The sequence below is a fragment of the Ruditapes philippinarum genome, unplaced genomic scaffold (assembly GCF_026571515.1).
Source record: "Ruditapes philippinarum isolate M1 unplaced genomic scaffold, ASM2657151v2 ctg1033_1_1_1_1, whole genome shotgun sequence".
NCBI classification, from domain to species: Eukaryota; Metazoa; Mollusca; class Bivalvia; order Venerida; family Veneridae; genus Ruditapes; species Ruditapes philippinarum.
Genome location: NW_026854271.1, coordinates 173172 through 198784, shown reverse-complemented (window position 1 = coordinate 198784; position 25613 = coordinate 173172). Strand labels below are relative to the sequence as shown.

Genomic DNA, 25613 nt, shown 5'->3' with positions numbered 1-25613 from the left:
TCAAAAATAAAAAGCTTTTGAGAAATGTAAACAAAAGCATTTCTGGGGCATAATGGACCTTTTAGTTTAAAAGACAATTATGCAACATGGCTATTGTTCGTGTACACTGCAATTTTCCTCCTTGAGATTAGATCTATTTACCTGAGAAGTTATAATGAGGAAAAAAAATGAATCCAAAGTTTCACAAAAGAGGGTTATAATTGTTTTAGCACCGATCTTCTTTTCAATGACATATGTGACCAGCTATAAATTTAAGGTTTCTGACTGAAATAGTTTTAAGAGGACGCCGTGGGGACGAACGTCTAAACAGAGAAAGATGTACTGAGCTATGTACCTCCGTTTCCGGCTGGGATAAAATATCTCAACTTCTATTAAATGAATTTTACTTCCGTTCCTGTTTTCAGCTTTCATTCCCCCATATTACCGTTACATTTTCAGCCTTCTTTCCTTTCCGGTAATTGTGATATTTATTGGAATTTAAAGTATCAATCAGATTAAAATGTGTATGTAGGTATTTAATAGACGTAAGAAAAACAGCAAAGAAATAATAAAAGGAACACAGTTTCAAAGCATACATATATGTAATGACATACAAAAAACGAGATTTAATAATTGAAAACTTCAATAACGAAGAACAACAATCAAGATAAATAAACAACAATATTTGGCGTATGTTCATTTGAACTAAAATAAAACAACATTTAATAAGCAACAATATTTGGCGTATGTTCATTTGAACTAAAATAAAACAACATTTAATTTCATTTCAACTACCAGAGGCGCTGGCAAGTTATCTTATTAACAACAGAAAAATTCTAGGTATTTCTAGACAATTTCAAGTCTTGTACTTTTTCGAGAACTTGGTTTTTATATTATTTGGATCATCAGAATCTACTTCAATATGGCCAGTGTACGCTGAATATGTCGTATAAGACGCATGAGTTGTTAACGGGACAGGTGCACTGACTGTAAAGTCTGACTTTTCAATGCAACTCCTGGCCCGCTTTAAAGTGTCAGACAGTTGGTTGGAACTACAAGCTTCTTCATGTTCTATAGCTGTGACAGTGTTTTGTATTGGGCCAGGAGTGTTACATTTTTCAAAAACTTCAGAATTAGACTGAACAGCTTCACATAAAACTTCTTCACGAGCGTTTGATTGGCACATTACTCTAGCATCTCGATGTTCTATTAACTGTTTGTTCTTTGTGCCTAGTATGTTCTTTTGATCATTGATCCATTTCGTTACGAAATCGTCGTACGGTAAATTCATATGCAAGCTGTCATCGTCAGACGGGCTTCCTCCACGACTGAATATTTTATCTGCATCTCGTGTGTGCATTAGTTTTAAGTCGGCTTTTTCTAATCGTCCTGCATTTCTGTTCCCATCAATATATGCAGGAGGGTCTGTCGTTATTCTTGATCCTTTTGGTAAATTTCTTGCACCACTGTCCTCTTCCCCTTTATAAAATCTTCTTTCTGCAGATTCATCTAACCTTCTAAGAGGTGTCTGGTGATGACTATCTTTATTGCAAGTAGGTACTGAACTATATTGACTAGAATGCCGACGATGTCTATCACTCTGATGACCTAAATGTGAAACTCCAGCATGCTCTCCAGTATGCTCTACAGCATGCTCTCCAGTATGCTCCCCAACATGCTCTCCAGTATTACAACGGAGATAGCTCCCATCTTTTGATGTGTTTGTTTTTTCTCCACTGTAACTCCTTCTTGAACGAGGTTCACTTGGTTGACGCTGGAAATGACTATTTTGATCCGGTATTTTCTTGTGATTTATTGGTGACATTGAATGTCTGGAACGACTATGCATTCTGTTTTTGTGACTATGATCGCTGGAAAAGTCTGATGTTCTCTGAGGTCCTTTTGTATTCTGTGCTGTTGTTGTTGTTGTCGGTGTTGCAGATGCTCCTTGATACTGTCGTAATTTGTACCTTGCCATACGACCTGTTACACTCACCTTAATTTTTTGCAGTTTGATGCTTCCCAATGTCGACCGAGAACCGACACTACCTGATATTTGAGTTGCACTTTGTCCCTGCAATGTACCAGATAAACACCAAAGTATATGGTGGCAATTATGGTGTTTTCAATTCATTGTGATTTATTTAAACATATAGACGTCAAAGCAACGAACATGGCGCGATTTGCAACTGTCGCTACCATATTACTTTGATTCCAAGATTTGTGCATAGCAGCTTAATTAAATAAAGGTTCATTTATGACTGTATCTCCGCGATCAATAGTCCGCGAGCAGTCTCGTTTAACTGATTTAATTTTGTTTTGTTCTATTGTGTTGCTGCTGTTGTTTGATTTGTCGTTTTTCTTTTTTAAAAATATCATTAATACAAATACATTTATTAGTAGTAATAATTAAGAATACGCCTGTTTCTGAACGCTAAGTACATGTATTGTCAATATTAGTATATATTTTTACATAAAATGCAATTATTAATCGAAACAATGCACGCTCAATCGTTGATTTATGACGGCCGTCCGTTCACATGCACTGCACTTTAAACACTCAGATATGCCATTATTATTATATGACATAAACAAGTTCCCCTTGTTAGATTGATTATTCCTTTACGCTATTTAGGATAGTAGCCGGTCATTTAAAAACAACAGTAAATAATAAACAGAAAATGATGATATTTACTTTTACATTATCAGTATCTTGTTTTGGTCTGTCACTTGGAGTACATAATAATATAACTTCTTGGTGGAACATCTTCCAATCTTTGTACAACCAACAAATCTGCCTCACGGAGAACTACAATGATGGTAAACCAGAAGTGAACGCAATGATATGGGATCTTTTACAATGTATATTCTATATAACTTATGACGAATTTCTTGTTGATGTTTTTGAATGTTTTGTATGATTGAATTGTCACTTTGTTGCTGATCACTTTAAAGATTAAAATTCGGATTAAACACCAATGACTTTGTTTACTAACAATGCGGTCTTACATACGAGATGAATTTTTAAATATCAGAACTGTCTCTGCCTTTTTGCAGTAAAAACTGATTTCAAATACATATGTAGTTCTGTACATCAATGGTTAAACGCAGAAGGCGTTATAATATCTTTCATATGATATGATTATTCAACTTTAACGAGAAGCTAATTCGTTATCAAAATGAGGGTAAATGATAAAGTAGCAATATAACATACCATAGCAGCCAAGCTGTAGGATAATACTAAAGCAACACCTAAGCTTATAACAGCGTATCTCTCCACAGGTCTGTCCGACAGAATTTTATCTGTAAATGTAAAATAATTATATCACCAATGCCGAACATGATATACATTGTATTGCATGAAATGCAATTTACAAATAAGATTAATGTAGTTAACACGAAATAAATACATAATGCAACTGACGAATAAGTGGATAATTACCATAGTTGAATATCCAATAAATGTGATATAATGGATTTGGTTTGTAGACATAGCTATACAAATTAAAAATCATGTTACTGCTGATATATCCAAACATGAGAACATTTTCCAACATAAAAACGTTATCAATGCACTAGCTATGAATACATGACCATACTCTATTTATTACAACAAAAAAGCTGGCTTAATCAGAGAGATGCACTTGGCCTTTATCAAATTGTCAAAAAATACTTTACTGCCATGATAACACAGTGCTCCCGCCATGGTGATTATCAACGGTGTTACCAGAAATATATTCAACATGTACAATATCATATTCCGTCTGTCACGAGCAGAACCCGGATTTGCCAGAAACTGAAAGGAAATACGTGTATAATGCATATTATTATATATTTTCGACATATTCAAAATTAAGTTAACTTCATTGTACAGAAAATATTTGAAATCAAAGAGACTCAGTGCCTGTGTTTTGAAATGAAAGTCACAAAAAATGCAAACAGTTCTGTCAATAATGGGCTTCCTTAGTCAATAATGATATCCGTTTATTTCGCGCACATTGCTTTTATAATGGCCGCAAAATATATTTCACAAAATGTATTAGGTACATGCCGTCATATATACTGGCAAGTTTACTTGTAACATATATAAACTGACAGTAAGACGTAGCTGTATTGAAGGAATGATGGTTATTCAAAGCATGGTGTGCTAGATATTGACTTCAGGTTAATTCAATGTTCGCAGTTTTTGGGACTGATTAATGCTTGATAGTTCGAACATTATTTGTCTAAGATTATTCCCGTTTTGGAAGGCCTCTGGTCCATAAGCAATGTCCGTTGCAAGGTCAACGTTTTTGCCGAACAGGATGCGATTCTGTCAAGAAAAGAAAATTGTACTGGTATATCAGATGACAGTGAATTTTTTTTTAGAATTAATTTGCATTTTGGAAAGATTTGCGCTGGGCGGGTTCCCCAATTGCTAATTGGCAAATAATAGAAGCAATAATTTAAATGTACCTGGGAACAATTTTCTCTCTTTAAAAGATACAAAGTTTCGATAGTTATTTATATCTTATACACAGGTAACATTATCTTGGTGTACATGTCTAAGCCTCAAGTTAGTAAAAGATGTTACAAGCAAAGTTCTTTAAGTGGTACATTTATTCAATCGCCTAAGAACACAGTATTGAAGAATGTAAATGAGTTTTACAATAAAAATAACGTCCAAACAAAAGATTTCCAGCGGTCGATCCTCTCAAATAAGTGTGATGTTGTTAAGTTTTGTTTTTCTGGTTTACAAATGAAGACTTTATACTGCACCTGCTCAATTGTAGTTTGGTGAAAGTACAAAGGTTATATAATGTGATTCGGTACAAAGGTAAATATTTGAAGGTTTTAATAAATATAAGTTTGAAAATACTAAGCGTTTAAAAGATTCAAGCTCATTGACAGAACTTTTTGCAACACTCTCGTATATGTTACTCATATGAAAGAATTAAACGCTCCAAGTGAAACTTGAACCATGAGATCCATTGGTAGAAGATTTGGGGTCAGCAACCTTTACAAGGCGTAAGTAAAGGTCTCTAACATCAGTTACCAAATCAAATATGTTTCTGCTGAGCATTGTTTAAGTTGTATAAGTGAAGTTAGCAGTAACAGAAGTATTAAGTGATATTATTTCTAGTAAATTCTGGCAGTAACACAACAGTAATATGTTGGTGTGCACGTTAAAAAAATTAATAACTGTAACATAAGCACCGTAAGATCCTACAAATATGTGATTTTTATTCACATACAGGTGATTTCTTTCCGGGACAGTTTTTGCATATATATATTCAAATGGTCCAGTAGCCGGTACATTAAAAAGGTCCCGGTTTATTTGATTTGTTTCCGTGTCTTATATATAAAAAAAAACAATCAGCGTCGATGTTACAATGAGCACAATGTAATCGTTTGGTCAACTCAATGGTTATGAAAACTTCGGACCAATATAGAAAATGATAGTTACCCGTGAGAACGGACATGCCCGTTTTTGCAGTGTGAATTTAAAGTTGCAGATTTCACACGACGTTTTATTAGAGGACCCGAGCCACATCTGTAGACAAGACACGTGCAACAATCCAACGGAACCAGCGCAATAACATGGGGAGACAAGCACCTCTATTCGATCACCATCATGGCAGATTCGACAAACTGGTCCATCACTTAGCATGCTACGAAAAAAAATGAATAAATTTTATATTTTCAGTGCAATATTACTACTTTCTTGTAGTTTATTTACAAAACTGGATAAAAGCTGAACACATGTAACGATGTATGTTAGTCATATCCTTCTTTGATTTGGGTAATTGTTTACGGAAATAAAGATTTTGTGAAGAATTATCGCAGAAATTTTGGGAAGTATAAAAAACGGTGTAAGTTCAGAAAACTGCATGATTTTAAAGAGAATTTTATAGGCCTTTGTTAAATAAGGTGAAACATTGCTGGATATGACGGATTTACATGGAGGCAATATAGTTTTTGTAATTTATATTTGGGATCTAATATAATTAGAACTGAAGGATGAAATAATTTAACTATATAAATGGTTATAATCACCTAGGTGTATTCTGAGTGCCTGCATTACTGCTACTATGTGTCGTCCCACATGGTAGCTGTACTGGGTTTGCATGTTGTGTCGTTGATGGTGTACTTGGTTTTCTGAGTCGTGGTGATTTATTGGTACTACTACTTCTGCTTAACATCTCTTCATGCCGTTTTCTGTCTGATTTGCTACTTCTGGGAGAAGGTACGGACACAGGAGGCCAGTGTGCACCTATTTCCTCTTTCTGGTTTTGTGGATACGTGTTTGGATTGTCCATTTTGACGGGCGGTTTGTTTAAACTAAACGGTCGTGCCATGTCGAGTTTATTTTTCTGATTGGCAGTTGGTATTTCTGAATTATCATGTCTTGTAGACAAACTGTGATTTGGGTCCTATACAACATATGAATAAGTTGAAACAAAACCAATCTTTTAAATAAATGAACAAATAAAACAAAGGGTCAGGCAATTTATAACATTTGGCAATTCTGCAATTAAAAATTATTTTACTGAAGCTATCTTTTATATGAAGATGGAAGTGTTTTCTTCAGCACATGCAGTTATTCATGATCACTATACATGACAACAATGTCAAAATTCCAAGAGTTTAACGATAACTCGGCCTGATTTCCGCCCTCAGCTGGATAGTCTGGCATGTACCGGCTGCCAGTGGCACATATAATGTTTTAAACATATTGAACGAGACAAAACATATTGAACAAGCAACTGGAATATACCTTATGGATAGTAAAATCTGCTTGATTAGGGTGAAACTGGTCTGGTATATACTGGCTTCTTCTATGATCGATGTTACTCAATCTGTTATGACTGAAAGACAAATATCATGGTTGACATCAATCTATACCAATTTACTCGTCGGGAAAATGTGATTTCTACATTGTTCTAATTAGTAATGTAAAAGATTTTCCATATTGGTAACCTTACAAATATTACTTCCCTATCGTATTCAAACCAGATATTAGAATTTCTTTTTTCATGTATTTAGTTTTGTAAAATTAACGAAAATTTAAAATGCCATGAAAAAGACCGTCGCTGAATATCTCTCATGTAAAATTCCAGGGTAATTTTAATGGTATTGCCAACACAGATAATAAATGCTTGGACAATAATTGGACCTGCTAGTTAAAAATTAAAAGGTGCTTCTGCGATGATTGCAGTCGGTTTCCACAATATGACGGTGAAATACATTCTTACCCTAAAAAGATTTTTATAAATGGGAAGATAGTCAAGGAAGAGAATATGTAGCAGTGACCTTAATTCTAAATCGTTCCAGTAATTAGGGCTACTGTTGTATATACATGTACATGTATAAGAATATAGGAGGCAATCAACAGATAAACAGAAATATTGAAATTAAGTAGTTTATAATTAATTGTAATGTAAAACAAGAACAATAATGCAATGAAATATAAAGTAGTATATACACATGTCCATCCATATAAAGATCAAATAAGTATCAGTTTATATTGCATTTAACTTTAACAACGTTATCCTAACGTCGAGAAATAGCAGGGACTTTGAATCTCAAGGCGACAGAGGCACAGAGGCCGCTTTGACCCAATAGTCCCGGTAACATTCTGGCCAATATTTCTGTTAACGCCCATTTTGGCGGGTGAATATTGTATACAGAGAGGAAGAAGTTTGTCCATATCGAGGCAAAGCAGGGCAATAAATACTCAATAGCAAATCTATATCAATATTTAAACAAAATTTTTTGCAGGGCAATTAATACTAAATCTATATCAATATTTAAACAACATTTTTTTTACAAACCTTTTGAAGCTGTTGTCACTTTCAGTGATGTATGAATCGTCTCTTTGACTTAATAAATTGTCGTGGTGGTCAGGCATGTTGCCATAACAATAAAATTTCTACAATAAGAAATAGTCCGTTTTATTTGACAATTGACATACTTCAAACACATGCTATAATCTAGTCTACAGAAGTTTTTTTATCATTATTATTCCAGAGAATGACACTAAAAATATGTAAGGCATTTGCAAGTCGTCCGGGTAAACACGGGCGCTTTTTGAAAACGCGACAATTGATATGTTGAACAAAAATTATTAGGTAAAATTGGTAATCCGTTTATATATTGGCTATAAATCGTAATGTTTGTAAAGAAAACGTTTCTATAAATATTACATAGGAATAGTTTCAACACTAGAATTACCAAATACTAAATTCTTAAATTCTAGATACGATTTTTTGAAATAATGCAGTTCGTTCATATAAGATATGAGCTTTTTTATTTAATTCTTTTAGGTACCCATACTGCTGTGTGCACCATTGCAGCATACCATTTAAATGGATAGCTAAAGCGTAAAGTGGTCAGGAATATCTTCAAGATTCTTAAATTAACTGATTAAAATTTATCTTTCGAATTCTGCGAATTGCCATCCACAATAAATTTTAAATAGTGATTTTTGGCTGATAGTTTCCCCATAACAACCATTTTTCAATCACTACCTAAATTCGAACACATTCTAAATTCTGCGGCACTGATGTCATATAAGACTGAATTGCTGAGAGTCACATTTTATATTGACAAACTTGATAGTTTTGTCAGGTATTTTTAGAGCAAAAAAATAATAAGAAACTGTTTGTTTTATGTGTAATAATGCAAAATTATCCTAATCTAACTACATGTATATTAATTATATAATAGTCACGTAATTAATATAGCGATAAAAAAAATCCGGTTAAGTGATTTTTTATAAAGAATAGGCTGCATAGTGTTACCATTTCCCTCAATCTAATAACTATTAAGGTGATGTACCTCTCAATATTCATTAGACTTTAAATAGGGGAATCATAATTTGTTTTCAATTTTTATCATTGATGACTGTAAAACAGATCATTTGTAAGTGATACTAGCCTGCAGTTCTAGACATTGATAGATGCTTTAATATATATTCAAAAATAAATTTAAAGCATCATTTTCCCTACCATTTAATATTGGTTTAAAATAGCTTAACTGTTTGAATATTGGTTGTTCAGGGTACATGTATGTTTCGGTGTCATAAAAAGGCAACAAAAAACACAAGTGTTCCTTGAACCAGCAAGAGATGTTTAATTACATGGTACTATATTATATTGTTTGGTTTTATTAACCTGTCAATTCCATACTAATTATACGGTCAATGCACAGCATATATTAATATTCGATAAATGCTCGGTAAATTCCGTGAGAGGTACGCAGTAAGATGTGATTAAACTTATCTAGTTTCGATGAATAAGTTACACTGACCGTTATAGCGCAATAGGGTGCACTACGGGGGTATTTTATCTGAATGTCCAATGTATTGTAAGATCAAGTCAGAATATGTCCAGGTTTTTTTTCTTATTCATAACTATTTTCAACATTTTTAAAGTTATGGTTGTTCCGTTTTTAATAATTATGTTTTTGCACTTTCTTTGTAAATACTGTACTTTTGTATATAACATTGTTATATTATAACTGTTTGTTATAATAGAATTAATTCTGAAAATTCATTCGGATTAAAATCAATAAATGTAATTTCAGTACCGTAAAATACAATACAAAATGTGACAATTCAGGGTTTCTTAGGTGTTTCATATCCGTGTAGACAATTTTGCAGGCGCTTGACCATTTTATTAAAAAAATCTTAAAAATAAAGAAAGAATAAGTCTAAAAAGAATGCCGAAAGAAGGGATCGAACCTCAGACCTCTCATGCAGTAGGTAATCACTTAACCCGCTGCGCTAATGCGGATGTTACGAGAATCTTTATTAAGATAGTGAGAGTTTTCCAAACGTTATTTATATACTCCATATTAATTCTCGTAAAATAAACGGACACAACCGAAGTGGGATCGAATATTTAAATGAGTGCTATAATTTATTATATACTTATAAATGAAATATTGAGAAATATTGATGAAATAAAATGCGTATTTTCATTTTCCGTATTTTCACTGTAAAAATTTATTTTTCACTGCAGTGAAACATATTTTCCGTATTTTCACTGGTGTCTTGCCGGACTACTTTCTTTTAAATTATACCAGTACACAACATTTAAGGGAAAGTTTTTCAAATTTTATTGCAAAAAAGAGAAAAATGTACATAATAAACAGAAAATTCAAGTTTTTCTATAAATACATGATTTATTTTCATCTTGTGGCATGAAAATTACCATATTTCACTCGTGGCTACCGCCACTCATGAAATATTTATTTTCATACCACTCAATGAAAATATAAATCATGTATTTATAGAAAAAACTTGAATATCCTCTATGTATTCATAATTGACAGGTCAATAAAATCAGACTATAAATATATTATATACATGTACAACAATTACGGAATGAACCTACTATAAAAACTGATTGGAGCACTTGTAGAATGTGTCTGCAGCAAAATCCATATTTTAACATCCTAATCCTAACCTAGGACCCTCTAAAATCTAACCCAAAAAACTAACCCTAACCATAGAAGTAATCGGAGTGATTTTGTAGAGAAACATAAATATTGAAGAAATAATAGTGGGTAAAATCAGAAAGTTAAAAATAGCTGCGGACAGATTCTAAAATCCGTACACACAGGTGCTAGTTTTTTTCTTCTGTCCAAGGAAACATTAGGAACATGTCATTTTCTTTTTATTGAAATTAAATGAAGTGATTCGGACTGCTTTAGATTCGGATAGCCTACACTTACCGTATCGTATAGTCAATCGGTTTAAGAGCCCAGGTTAGTAACTTACGTTATATTTTCTACTAATCCAAGCGTTTCATGTTGAAAAAATAGCAGATACATTAAATTTACTTAGATGTTGAAAAATATTATTAGATCTACTTTCTTTTTTAGAATAATTTAACAAAAAACGCTCGTCAACTTCCCTACTTTACCTATCGCGAAAACATAAAACTTTTAATCATTTTCTTAACTTAATTCTCACAAACATTAAATAAGCTTTGAATATCAAATGAAAGGATACAAGTCGTAAATCATTATACAGAAACATGTAAACAATGATGAGTGACATAAAATACCATAACATTCTTTTCTTGTTTACAAATAAAAACACGACTGGACTACTGTTTACACTGTTATCGACCTCGATTAGGTAAAAATTTGACGTAACCAGACTAAAAGTTTAGAACGCGGTAAACTTTTGAATTGATGTCCGCATTTTTGGCAATTAAATCAATGTTACCGTTTGTCCCACTTTCTTATACAATCAAATGTTCCAATATATTTGAAATATATTGCATACACGACTGGTGTATGTGGAAAATAAGTTGACTTATTTAACAGGTATTGACGTGGTATCTGGCAAATATGAAGTTATGGATATGGGCGGAGTTTTAAATTAGACAATGAATGTGGCATGCGAATAAAGTAAACAAATAAGAAAGCGATTTCATACGGTTATTTATAAATCCAGGCTTTGACATGTATAAAAATTATTGAAACAGTACATTCCCTATACCCTCGTAGCAATAATTCTGACATGGGGACCTTTTTGTTGAAAATGTGTTAGAGTTAAATCGTATACATGCACAGTGCATTAACTGGAGTGCAGGTATAACTTAACCGCACTCAAGAGCATGTCCATTGATTGGCCCATTTTTGCTGGGGTTAACTTATTGTGACAGCAGAGAAGAGGAAAGCGACAGAAATATCATATTCAGATGCTCGTTCATTGGTTACTTTTTTCTGTTTTTTTTTTTTTTTTTTATATAATTATCAGTATTTCAGTCATATACTGGGATATCAGAATTCAGCTTTGTACTGGGAAAAATGCCAGTATTTCAGACATTTTACTCTGATAGGAAGCATATTTCGGTCATTCAGTGAAAAAAATATGTCTTTATCCCAGACAAATGTTGGGCAAAATATCAGTCATATACTGGTAAAAGTGCCAGCAATTATCTAATAATTCTGGGTAAAGTGTCAGTATTTACGGTATAAACAATGTTTTTGTTATATTCATGTACTGTACTTAGATTGGGCCAATTTTTTTAGTCACTTCTAGTAATTAATTCATATATTAAGATAAGTGCAGTTATTGCTTTGTAATCATAAATATCACAGTATTTTTCAGTCATATACGTAAAAAGATAATTCCAATGCTGCAGTCGTTATATATCCGAGATTAATACCAATATCCCAGTCAAACACTGGGATTAGTGAATCCTGACAAAATATTGAAATATAGCACAGTATCTCAGTCATTAGACTAGGATTTCTGACAATATTTGTCATACAAAATGATAATACATGTATTATACAAGATTTCAATGATATGTTTGGATAATATAATGGGGTTATACTTGGACAGGAATGAACTGTATAACAATTGATAGGTCCAAATTTGCGGCAGTAATTGTTCGGCACAAATTGTTCGATAGTGATGTGGTGGGTGTAGAAGGGATACAAGAATAAGAAAAACTCGAAAATAAAATTTGCAATGCTGTTTATTAGTCTGCATTTGACAATGCTAGCAGTATTTATTACGATTTCTATCTCACAATCCGTAGGGCTGGTCCATTGATCCTTAAAACACGAGGGGCAAGCAATGCATGAATATCTGACCAGTTAATTAATACATTTACACAGCTTATATGCCTAGCATATTTACATTCCTACACTCTGTGAATTTGAGCTTTTCAATTTCATCATTTTCCTCTTATATTCAACATTCATACCAACAAAACTCATTTATTTAATTATACAGTTACCCTTCTTTGTAAGCTATGTAAATGTACTGAGCAAATGTTCATGCAAAGTAAATATGATTAACATAAAAAACACACCACATTTATTAAACATGTAAACAACTCAATAGCATGCATTCCAAACAAAATCTCCTCATTTCATATAAAACCAATTACATAAAACAGTGTTATTCCAGGTTTTGTTTTAAATAGATATGGAAAAATTGAACAATTTCTTGTGTGGATATTATGTTAAACTTATAAGTTTATCAGTAAAATGAACATATCTAGGTTAAAGAATTTGTCATTGATTGAAAAAATGTCAATTTCTATCAATTCATTATTTGAACAAATCAATAATTGACAGTTTTCTTTGAAAAAAGTCGAAACTTAGAACAGGCTTTGCTAAAACTAAAGACAAAATAATGCATGAATTTATCTCAATAAAATGCTAACCCAAAAATGACTAGAAAACAAAACTGAAAATAAAGTGCAAAATCCTGTACATAAACCACTATAAATCTAGATGTTTTTTGCTAAAACAGAAGAAGAAAAATCAGAGAGAAATCTATATACTTTGTATAAATCCTAAAACTATAATTGAAAACAAAGTAAAATGAAATTTAGAATGAAAACAATTTTAAATTTTACCAACTACATGAAATAAGTTTATTAGAATTTTATCCAACATGGTTATAATCAGATTCTTAATGAGATCATTCTGTCAGATTGGATTTTATCAGTATCTGGCTTTCTTTTCCTAGAAAATAACATTTCAGCCTTGTATGTATAAAATGACATAAAATACTTAGCATCTTATTGTCTGATTTTATGTATCAGATTTTTTTTATTTGTCAAGTTCAGATATGAGTATATAAATATCATTGTTGTTACATATTTTTGTTCATAATACTTGTGTAATGTATTCCCATTTTCTTTAACCCTGCTGTAGTCAAACTTGATTAAAACTTTGCCACCAGTATAGAGCCTGGTCAGCCTGTATAAATATGTACAATCTGACCACACTCTGTATGGATGGTAGCATATTTTTTGTTTTCTGATATATCAAAATAAGCAGGTAACAAAAATTTGGTTTTGTTGTCATGGAAACACAACAAAGGACAAGTTTATTTGTTAAAGAAAACTTGATGGTTAAACTTATGGTTACATGTGCCAAAGGAAAAAATGACTTATGATTAACAATTCAACAGAACTACTTCATTGTTTTTATACACATCAAAATATTGTCATGCATATTGTTGTTTTTTTTTCAAACAAAATATGTGAAAGTGTCACTGTAGAGTAAAAATACCTCTGCAAAATTTGTTACAAAGCACATAACATGTTTATAGCACTAACCTACAAGAGACCAGGTTATCAAAACTGGCCTGCCATGCTTACTTCAACAAAACAGCAGCAGACGGTACAAAAATAATCTCTAAACCAAAGAGCACTGAAATATCCTCTAAACCAGAGAGTATTTAAGTTATTAAAGACATGGAGATAACATTGGTTATCAAAATTAAATATTTTTTCTAATCAATAATATATTTTTAAACAATTTGATTCCAGGAATTTTGAATAAATAAAAAAGTACATGTATTACCAAAGAGAAAGATTAAAAAACATATCCCAATGTTACAGGTAAATAATAATCTATGTACAACAAAAAAATAACAATAAATATATTTCATTATAAATATGATATATACAAGTCAGAATTGTGAGATAACAAAAAAAAAAGTTTTGTCTGAGATATACATTTTTTTCACAATAAAATAATGACAAGTCATTTGAACATAGAGAAATTATTTCATTTTATTGTGAAATCCAGTCAATGTATAGTTAACATGATAAATAAAAGTTGAATTATTCATTTTTACAATGAGACCTCCTGCAAATAAAAATAAAACTCGGCCATTATCACTAACATAACATGGTCAAGCCATTTGTTTACCACAAAAAATCAATATACAACGCCATTAGTACAGCAAAACTTGTGTCTTTCGTTTAAAAAAAAAACAAGACATTTTTCACAATGAGAACTTCAATCAATTTATGTCTATGGTGAAAAACAGTTGATTCACTTTTACAATGTCAGCCTCAAAGCAGTATATAAGGTCAAGGTCAAGTCATTTTATTTGCAAAACAAGTTACTTTTATAGTAACACTTACCCTGAAATATGACATTTTTTTCCCCAATTGAAATTAAGTCAATCAATCCAAAATCCAAACTAGAACATAAATATAGAAAAACGTTTCAGCAAAAAGTCAGTAAAATTTCTTCTCATTTTTATTTACTTGCGATAGACAACTATGTAATTCATAAAACTTAAGCAGAAATTAATAGGACTCAAAGAATGAAAAAGCTAAAAAAAAAAAACAATCAATGTCAAGCAAAACCTGAAGTATTTCCAGTTGCAAATGTTATAAAATAAACATTTCGGCAAAATTAGATGAGAGGTGGTTTTTACCTGTTATTTGGTGTTTTGATAATGTATAGAAGAATACTTTAACTGAAGCATAGCTTTATTCACATTCATTTCATATTCACTATGTGCATTATACAATCATTCTCAAAATAAAATTTATACAAAAATGAGGGAAAAAATGCAAAGTCCCCATTTCATAATATATACATATATTTATATAATTATCAAGTAATATTTGGGAAAAAAAAAAGACAAAAAAAAAGAACCGCAGAAAATCAAACTGAATTTCCCTGGAATTTTCCCCATCAATTAACCTTTACAGCAATTATTCGTCTTTTATCATTCAGTCACATATAAATTTGTTGGTGGTTTGACCACAATCAGTTACAGTCGTACACCTCACTTCAGTCACCTCACATCTTGATTGTGCTTCAATACTGGCATTGTGTCAATACCATTTCTCTGTCATACCTCACTCTGTGTCACGTCAATACTTTACTTCAATAATATCGTGACCTGTTACCTATTACCCTTCACACTTCACTTTAGACATATCATGTGTATATCTTGTTTTAATGATATTTTGTGTATACCTACTGTCTACCATACCTCACTCTAATCAAGCCATGTATTGTTATATAAACCATACCATGTCTTTTATACCAAGTGTATGATCTCTTTAGTGGTACCACAGCAATTCAGTTTTTTTACTATAAGTATATGTCACCCTAGTGATACATGGTCCAGTATATACTAACCAGAGCTGTATTAGTATTTCATCATGGTATTATTGTGTCTACAGTTGACCAGCATTCCATCTTCTATTTGAAAGATGTCAAAATTGAGTCATGTCTACACAATGTCAAATTGTGCCATATTTTCATGTTATTTTAGTTTTAACCTTTTACAACAATGTTGGGACACAATGTCAAATTGTGCCATATTTTCATGTTATTTTAGTTTTAACTTTTCACAACAATGTTGGGACACAATGTCAAATTGTGCCATATTTTCATGTTATTTTAGTTTTAACCTTTTACAACAATGTTGGGACACAATGTCAAATTGTGCCATATTTTCATGTTATTTTAGTTTTAACCTTTTACAACAATGTTGGGACACAATGTCAAATTGTGCCATATTTTCATGTTATTTTAGTTTTAACCTTTTACAACAATGTTGGGACACAATGTCAAATTGTGCCATATTTTCATGTTATTTTAGTTTTAACTTTTCACAACAATGTCGGGTTGTACTATATCTATATGTTATTAAAGTTGTGTCATGTCTACGTGATGTCAAATTATACCATCTTCATATATCACTGATGTTTAACATCGTCAATTTGTCAAGGTGTTCAAGCTGGTACATTGCACCTCTATTCAAATATGTGCCCATATTACTAAAATATATAATACTAAATCAACATCTCATGTCGGTTACACAGCATCTACAGTACATACAATATTATCAGTATTACATCTAGAACTATGCCTGGTCATTTGTCAAAAAATTAAAACATATTGTGTCCCATTTATACTGTTTCTATATGACATCTCTCTGATACACTAAGTATAAGCATCAATCTCTAAATTTACTCTCCATATAAACATTTTCACTGACATGAGCACAAGTCATTAAGATCATGATAAACAATATATTATATAAACATCATGTGTGTCAACTGAGAAAAAAATGGCAAAAAATAAACTGTTATAACACATTATATTTTTGGAAAGCACTTAGTAATTAGCATTGTTTTGATAAGGAAGAAAAAGGCAACAACAGTGAAGTGTATAACACTTTGAAGAATTGAACAAGAAAAGAGATAACACCAGTAAAAAAGCATGTTCAATAAAACAAACTGAAATGTCTGTTCTATTTAAAAATATAATAGTAAGATGCACGTCTTGACAGGGGAGGGAGGGGAAAAAGAACAATTGATTATATGCTCCATCTGATTGTAAGCTGTTGAAACTTGACATGTTTCACTTTTTTCCCTTAAAATATCCAAAACCATGTACAATCCTTTCACTTAACATTTCTTGTTAAATCAGTGTGTATAATTATACCCTCAGAAAGATTATAATTGCAAAACAAATCAAATAGCCTCCAAGCATACAAAAATCACATTCCATAAAATATACCTGAGCTATTCCATGACCTTACCTTCCCCTATATGTGTCAGGTCAAATCCTTACACCTATATGTATATAACAAATATAGCACATGCTTGTGACAATGCACTGGTCAATTATAACCCATGCTTCCCAAGCACTGGAGACTAGTGGGACTTTCAAAGACACCTAGAAAAGTCTCAGAAGATGAAATCCCTGATATTAAGTCCCCAGCCTGTGAGTTAGAAATACCCTTACTATCTATAAACCAAGATAAAATTACTGGATTCAGCTAGGAATGCTGGAAAAGTACTTGGCTTGCTTTGACCTTGCACTCCACAGGGATTGATGGAAGAAGGGTACAACCGACTAGAGCATAGCACATAGGTCTTGTATTATCTTAGTTGAGGTTCATGTCAAACAAAGACTACAAATGTCAGTTGATGGATTTGTTAAATATCAATCTATGCATTATTTTCAGTCACATGTACCCTAAGAACACTGCCTTCCCTATGAAAGGTACCTAGACAATATATGATAGGAGACATTTTATTTCATATCACTTTTAACATTCCATATCCTGGTAAAGCATTTACACTGTTTAGTATATTGACTTTATCCATGTTTTAATGTTAGTAGTGACGACCAAACGGCAATGATTTAAAAAACCCAATATAAAATTTCAAAAAAAAAATTTCTTTATACTTTCACAACAATAATTTAATTTGATTTATTGATGAAAGCTTTGTATTTTAACATTCTTGACTATAGATCTTCCAACAGAATGTAACGAGCTGTTTTCATTTTTTAAAACATTTAATGTTGACACAAGCATTCTCCCTTATGTTCCAATCATAATAAAACACTGTTAAATACATGTGGTATTATTTCTCAAAATAATACACACACAAAAAAAGACTACACAAATTAATCCCCAAAACACTATACAGCCATTAAACTTCAAAACGCTGACTACGCTTTTTTGTTAAGTGAAACACGACTTGATATGTCTTGGTATAATTATAAACATGATGAGCACCAGATGAAAAAAGAAATCAAACAAACCAAACATTTCCCCGGGCCAATAAATAATGTAAGACATACTACACTTCTTCAAAAGCACCCAACCTAGCATGATGTGGTAAATCTACATGTAACAGTCAGAATCTTATCAATAGAAACTTAAAACAATTACAGTCAAACCTGTATGTATAGGCCAGTCATCCAAGGGAGAGACTGAACATTTCCTTTATAGATAAGTGGTCTTTATATGGAGGTTATCTTATTCTATTTAATCAATACAGGTTTGTCAATGACTGGTCTTTCTGCACATGGTTGTCTATATTTGGAGATGGTCTTCAGTACAGACCTGACTGTATATCACTCAATCTTTCCATATTAAATTTTATAAAATGTACTTCCCCATTAATGAGTAGAAAAACACAGATTGTCAATTTTGAAAGGATATGCAGATAAAACTGAATATAATGCAAGAAGCTACTGGCATGGATTTGATAAGATTACATGGTTGAATTATGTTACATAGTTAAAACTTACATTCTTCAGAACACTTATTTTTAACTAACATATTAAACCTGTTACATATTATGGACTTTGCTTTGACCTTGGAACAGTCTTATTACTCAGGATTTCATTTTCAAGATTCGAAAACTGAGTCAGTAATCATATAGTGTCTGGTGGTACTATAGGGATGTACACGCTGGCACAGCTCTATACTGATGGTGTATGCAAGTCAAAACTTATTGACATTATATAAGTTTAATTCATCAAATAATGCTCATATAACATTGTAAAGCTTTGTATGAAACATAAAAATTTATGTCTCTTTAACAAAGTTTGAACTTTGATTATACAATGGATTGAAAAACATCTGTACTTCAAAGAATGATTTGCAACCTTATTGGCACCATACTTATAGCATAATCAAATGAACTGATCATTCTGGTCACTTTTGAAGAAGTAAAGTATATCAGAAAATACAGAAAAAAGATATATGAATGAAACAAGAAAAAGAAAAGAATTAGTGCAAAAAGTTATTGTAGATTGATAATTATTCTGGTTCATTTCTGCCTGGTACAAACAAATAGGTGTATTTGTGTACCAGACTGAAACAAGCAGATTTTTTTAGTGCGTTTCCTTTGATTTTTTTGTTGTCCTGTTTCAAAACTATTCACAACTTATTCCTGCAACATTTAAGTTCCATTCACAATTCATTTTTAACACTGTACTAGTAATAAAAGAAATAAGACCCTTGCTACTTGTTCTAAAAATTCAAGTCTGTCAAATTAACAAAGATAAAAGAAGGTCCCTGCCATGGTATTGGGTAATTGAAATATTAATCAAAACTGCTATTGTGCCCACCTTAAACTTAAGGGAAGATCTAAAAAAAATACTTTTCAAAGACTAGGCTTCATGTAACCACTCAAATTGAAAACAAATTTTTTAGTACAAAATTGCTTGTTTTAAAAACCACCTGTCAATAAACTACACTTTTTCTATTATCCACAAGTTGTGTCTATGTATACATAAGCAGCTGTGTCAAGGCAAGAGCATTACAAACAATCATTCATTTTATCAATATGTTACATATATGCAAGAAAACAAATCAACATCAGTCACAGGCCTGAATACCTGAATCTGGGGTAACAAGTCAGCAGAAACTCAGCATAGGTTTTTTATCTCCTCAAACAGTTATACTGGAGCCAGATATTCAGGTTTGTAACTGCTGAAAACATAAGATTCTTGCATACAACACTATGAACCTCTGAGCTCATATTTTTGTAAAGCACTTATGATAAAAAGAAAATGCACATGTAGCAAATGTGTACTTAAATTTTATCATAGGTAACAACAAATGGATTACATTCAAGTATTATAACGGCATTTCTAAACGATACAACATGGCCAGTGTCATTCTCATTCTCCAACTTACTGTCTGCATCAAAATATAAGGGTATAGTATTGTTATCTTGAGACCTTTGGCAGGTAAAAATACAGTACACCTTAATATCATAGACACCAATGTAAAGATAGTGAAAGATTGATCTGTTTACTGATAGGTGGTTTTGGCAGTTTATCTATAAAGAAATTACAGTAATTTTGCAATACAACTGACTTAAAAGGGACGCTAAACTGTTGGATATTTAAGACAAGTTTTTATATTTGGGTGGTCTTTAATCAAGGAATTGATAGTTACATAAGACATTTGGCATTTTAACTTTGTAACTTACTGTTAAACTGAGTAGACATCTAATCCTTTTTAAATATAGTAACATTTATTGAAACAGGACTGAGGTTTTTTTTAAATAAATAAATATTTTTCTATTTTTTGTATATATATAATTTTTTTTGGAAAGGTAAGTTTTTACCCACAATATACCTTAGGAATACAATACATTATACATAGCAAAATGTTCAGAAAAAGGATAGATAGAGAAAGAAATAAGCATTTGTAGGAAGCACAAATATTTAAACAGGGCATGTGAACTTGAAGTAAAAGTCACAAAATAATATATATATACATGTGTGTTTCTACACACTTATATCTATAGTTAATGCCACATTCAGTTATTATGCATGAAACAGTTGTCTTGTCGAAAAAATGACTATACTTGGCTAGTTTTAAGAAAATATCTTTACATTAACAATGTTTAAACATATAATTTCAACATGTAACCATGTCTCATTTTTCTCAACTTTGCCATTATTGAAGTACATCCATCCATTTATATCTGGCATAAATTAGAGTAGGCAGAATGTGCTAGAAAACATGTATAATAATAAAATTTACTGAAATAATAATAATGTTCAATGTTCATATTATCTTTCATTTCACCATTAATAAATGTAACTCTTAGTCTATGCAGATTCTATTGTATCCATCAGACCAGTGCAGACCAAGATCACCTTGCATATCCCTGCTGTAAGATCATGATCTGCACTGTTCATTATTCAGTCACTTAATATATTGAGATTTTCGCTACAATAATAAATGGTTTTGCTCAGATTGAAAAATGGACAAGTCCATTCAACTTGTCCATTCAAAAAGGGCTAATGTCAAATCAATTGTCTGAATATCACTTGAATCATAAATTCACAAAAGAAGGACATTGAAGTCAATCAAAATAAGTTCTGTTTAAAATTAAATAGATCCTACAATTTACCAATTAACATTTGTGACTTGTGAAGCTTTAGTCAGAACTAAGTCCTCTGATATTTTAATATCATCAAATTTAACAAAATGTTTTCTCAAGATTTATTAACTTGCTCAAACATAATGGAGTTTTGTTCCCTTAATTATTGTAAAAAAAACATCAACAAATCACAAATAAAGTTTGTAAAATTGTCAGCATTTTGTAATGCCGCCACAAAACCTTTTCTCTATAAACCTTTAATCTTTCTTAGTTATCAATTTGTATTACTGGTGCATATCATTTATTGTAATACTTTATTTCAAGTTTTAAATGTCTTTTTTTACCCTTTAGTTGCAACAGCTGCACATATAAAAATATTGTTTCTACTTAAAAAAAGATTGAAAAGTAGATATTCTACTATGCTATTTAAACAACAATATGGCATCAATTTTTACCATTATATCATATATGTGAAAATTAACATTGGCTTGGAACTTTACTACACAGTCAATAAATCTTATACAAAGCTACTATATAATATTATTATATGTAATTTCTTAACATGTTAACAATTATCCATCACTTTGATAATTTCTATACTATATCTTTATCACCTGCGAATGGGAATGTTTAAGACTTAAATGCAGTAAAAATGGGTATGCTTATTTTCATTTTATAACTATTAACTACTCAAAGAATAATGCATACTCAAAGAATAATCTTCAACTAGTCACACTGTATTAAAAGTGTCATATTGCCCATGTCCAAGACCATGTAGTATTTCAGGCACAGACAAGAATCCCCTAACTTCCATCAGCTAGCTTACAAGATATAAAACTAAAGATACAGTTTGAACATTAATTTTTTGATATCAAATTTATCACATAATTATCTTACTTAAAGCAAAGACACGGCTCGTACAGTTTTCTTCACAGTATGAAATTCTCTGGAATGTGAGATTATAAACAATAGCAATCAAACTTAACCTATGAAACAAAGAAAAGTAAGTATTTACAAGAAACTTATATAAAATCTGGATTATCAGTATTGACTCTTAATCAAACTTCTCAACAACCTTTGAAAGGTGAATGAAGTGAAAGGATTTTACAAACGTAGACACAAAGTATACATTTGCTTTGTTTAAAAGATTATCTGCAAAATTCTTTTTTACAAGGGAACTATTTTGCCCAGAAATCATGTTACAATATTTTGCCCAGAAACCGTGTCACAATCATGGCTCAAAGATGGCTGTACATAACACTTCCCACTTAGCTGATGGGGAAATGGGGGCAAAAAACACTGAAGAACAATTGTTAAAGGTACTTAGATTTTAAGACAATTAATTAAGACTGTTGCAGTAAGACTGTAAAGGATTATTAAGATAGTGAAACTTAAACATTATTTTTGTTGTATCTTACTTATAAATCAGTACCGTAACAAATTCGGATTCATATTTTTTACCATACATTTAGATACAAGGTGGTTGTTTTACTGTACAAACAGAACAGAGAACTGCAACTATTATGGCACTACAAAAATGTACAAGAAAATCTTAAAGATGTCAATTTGTCATGGACTTATCATGATTTATATCTCAATATAAAAAAAATGTGAGCAAAAACTGGATTAATATACAAATCACATCATATTAAATTAAACAAGCAAAAAATGGGCAAAACACTGAAAAATATTTATCATCATAACTCTCCTAACATTGTTTCTTGATTGATCATAGGAACTAGTTCTGATTCAGTGTTAATATATGTCAGATAATGAATGATAAGAAATTGCAGACAAGTTTTATAATGGAGAACAAAAAAAAAACTGGAAATTTTCTATACATATTTGCTAATATAGCAAGTTTATATACATTTTCTTCATTTTATAAGTGCTGATGATGCAGTGTTTTTTAAACCTTAAATCAATGTTAACAAGTGTAAATGGTATAAAATATTACAGAAATGACTAACGTCTTTAAACGCTTACATATGAAAAATTAAAAGCATTAATTCATTATTCATTTTTTTTTAAGTTTGAAAATTTCTCTCTTTGTTAAGTTAACTTGGAATCGATTTTTGTCATATGAAATAGATAATTTTAAGTTGGTCAGCCAGTAATAGAGTGACTGGTCAATCTGAACAGATGTACAGGCTGGCCTGACTCTTTACTGAAGGGGAACATTTATATTTTCAGTAACTGTGTTCTATGAATTATTCACAACAATGGTAAAGAAGAAAAAGGTTTGATTCAAATTCCAAAATTATAATTATCACAGAACAGAGGCTTTTATTAAAGACTGAATTTGTATCTGTATTTAAAATGTACACACTAAATATTAGCACCTCATATTATAAATACAATGTACAAGAAAAGCTAAAACAAATTTGAGAGGGGAGATAATCTAACATAGGATTTTCAAAACTGGTATGTTAGGCCAAAAAAGTAGTTTTTATTGTCAGAACAGTAATCTATAGGAGTAAAATTCCAAATGTTGCACTGATAATTTTGAAGCTTTAGACATTTCTCTTACAGATTATGTAACATCACTTTATCTATGGCTGAGAAAAATGCCACCGATTCTAACACATTGCCTATCTATCTTAACAAAATTCACAATGTTTAGTTTCATAGAAACATAATTTTTACAATATGGCCTCATTGATATTTCTATTTTATCACATAACACTTTTGTTTCAAACTAAATGTGACACTGCAAATGAGAGGAAAGTACACATTTACAGGTATGTCCATTTATTGAAATTCCGTGGAATTTGTTAGCAGCGAGATTCGATACTCAGAAAATAATACTCTTCCTCGACAGAGCGATATTCATGCCCTCAGTTTAGCCAATCACGTTCAAAAACTCAAGGAAAGAATCCTTAAAGAAAGCCAATATTCTTTTTTTATCACATGTTTTAAATTTGTGTAAAGCTTAAAATGGAGTAGAAAATTTTTTGAACAGTAAACATAAAAAAGATCATCATTAATTTGTACTTGATACAAAAGACCTTTAAAGTAGAATCATCACAGACAAAAAGAATCATTTGCAATGTCACATGATCATGTCTTATCCAATCACAACAAAGCAAGACAAAAAAAAATCACAAAAAGTCCTTTATCACAAGGAACCATAATTATTTGGAAGAGAATTCAATAAATAAACAATTTGGGATTCTCCTGTATTATGGTAAAGCTGAATCCAAAAATGAGAGGTCGAAGGTCATCCAAGGTCCAAAGGTCAAAGGTCACTGCTAAGATGACACTGTCACAATCTTTTGATCATAGTCCATGATAAGATTTTTAATATAAGCCAGCTTATTATGAAGGTACTTGTATCTTTTCATTTGTTCTATAAACTTTGGATCACTTTTTTGTAACATATACTGATTGCGGATTTTTTCCTCCAGATTCTGAAAAATACACATGTTCAAAAATTCAAAAATGTTTTTACGAAAATGATGTCAAAGTTAAAACAATTATTAAGTTTAATGCACCAAAAGAACAAATCAAGCATTCAATAACAGGATTGGCTAAAGTCACCTATTTAACTTTTCTGAAGTTAAGCGAAGCCCCTGATATAAAAATTTTATTCATTCAATATCTTTATCAGTAATACTTAATTCATCCTTAGCTCTTATGAATTTCTCTTTAAAAGAAAAGAATTCAAAATATCAGCACAGTGACACTGTTGGAAATCACAAGGCTATTTTCAACCTCATTAATGACCTTCTGTAAGCCTCCTGGACAAGTTAAAGTGTAAAAAAAAAATGTTTTATACCTTACAATGTCACTTAAAAACTAAAAATGTGTCATTAGGACACAGATGCCCACACATTCTACAGCTTTAGCAAATCTGTATGTCGCCACCCCCTGATGTGGAGACATTAACCCTTTCGCTGCCAGAGGGTTATTGTTTTATTGATCACCTATTTGCCAGATGGTTTTCTAAGAAATTACTTTATTATTAATTAATATAATTATTGTTATAATTTGTTATTAGTATTATGATAATCATATATGTTTCCAAATATGCTAGTATAATAACAATTATTGTCGATGGTATAATTTTCTTTATATTTATTATTATTTTTATTATTATTATTAATTTATTATTATTATTATGATTATTATAGAAACGGCTAAAGCCGTCCATATGGCAAATACGCCGAAAATAACAGGGACGGCATAAGCCGTCCCTGTGGCAGTGAA

The 25613-nt window shown here is 31.2% G+C and overlaps 2 protein-coding genes across 2 annotated transcripts in view; both read right to left on the bottom strand.

Moving 5' to 3' along the window:
- Positions 1-562: 562 nt before the first annotated feature.
- On the bottom strand, positions 563-11102 carry LOC132739602 (uncharacterized). Its single transcript, XM_060727347.1, has 9 exons — positions 11034-11102; positions 7794-7891; positions 6737-6827; positions 6016-6392; positions 5426-5630; positions 3658-3775; positions 3194-3282; positions 2675-2788; positions 563-2053 (listed from the first exon to the last, which is right to left on the bottom strand). The coding sequence occupies exons 1-9, from the start codon at positions 11034-11036 to the stop codon at positions 836-838; spliced, it is 2313 nt and encodes a 770-aa protein (XP_060583330.1). The 5' UTR covers positions 11037-11102; the 3' UTR covers positions 563-835.
- A 1341-nt stretch (positions 11103-12443) lies between these two features.
- Positions 12444-25613, bottom strand: part of LOC132739600 (RNA polymerase II elongation factor ELL2-like) — a 49573-nt gene continuing 36403 nt past the window's right edge. Inside the window, exons 12-13 of the mRNA XM_060727346.1 lie at positions 16365-24814; positions 12444-16034 (exon numbers count right to left, since the gene is read on the bottom strand). Of these exons, the coding sequence (XP_060583329.1) occupies positions 24656-24814 (159 nt within the window). The 3' untranslated portion in view covers positions 12444-16034; positions 16365-24655. The remainder of the gene's footprint in view (positions 16035-16364; positions 24815-25613) is intronic.

Excerpts from the sequence above, each read along its gene's own strand:
- LOC132739602 (XM_060727347.1), bottom strand. Across the intron at positions 3,776-5,425 it reads GGGCATGTCCGTTCTCACGG|TTTCTGGCAAATCCGGGTTC; the intron begins GTAACTATCATT and ends ATTTCCTTTCAG. Across the intron at positions 2,054-2,674 it reads AAGATACTGATAATGTAAAA|GGACAAAGTGCAACTCAAAT; the intron begins GTAAATATCATC and ends GGTACATTGCAG.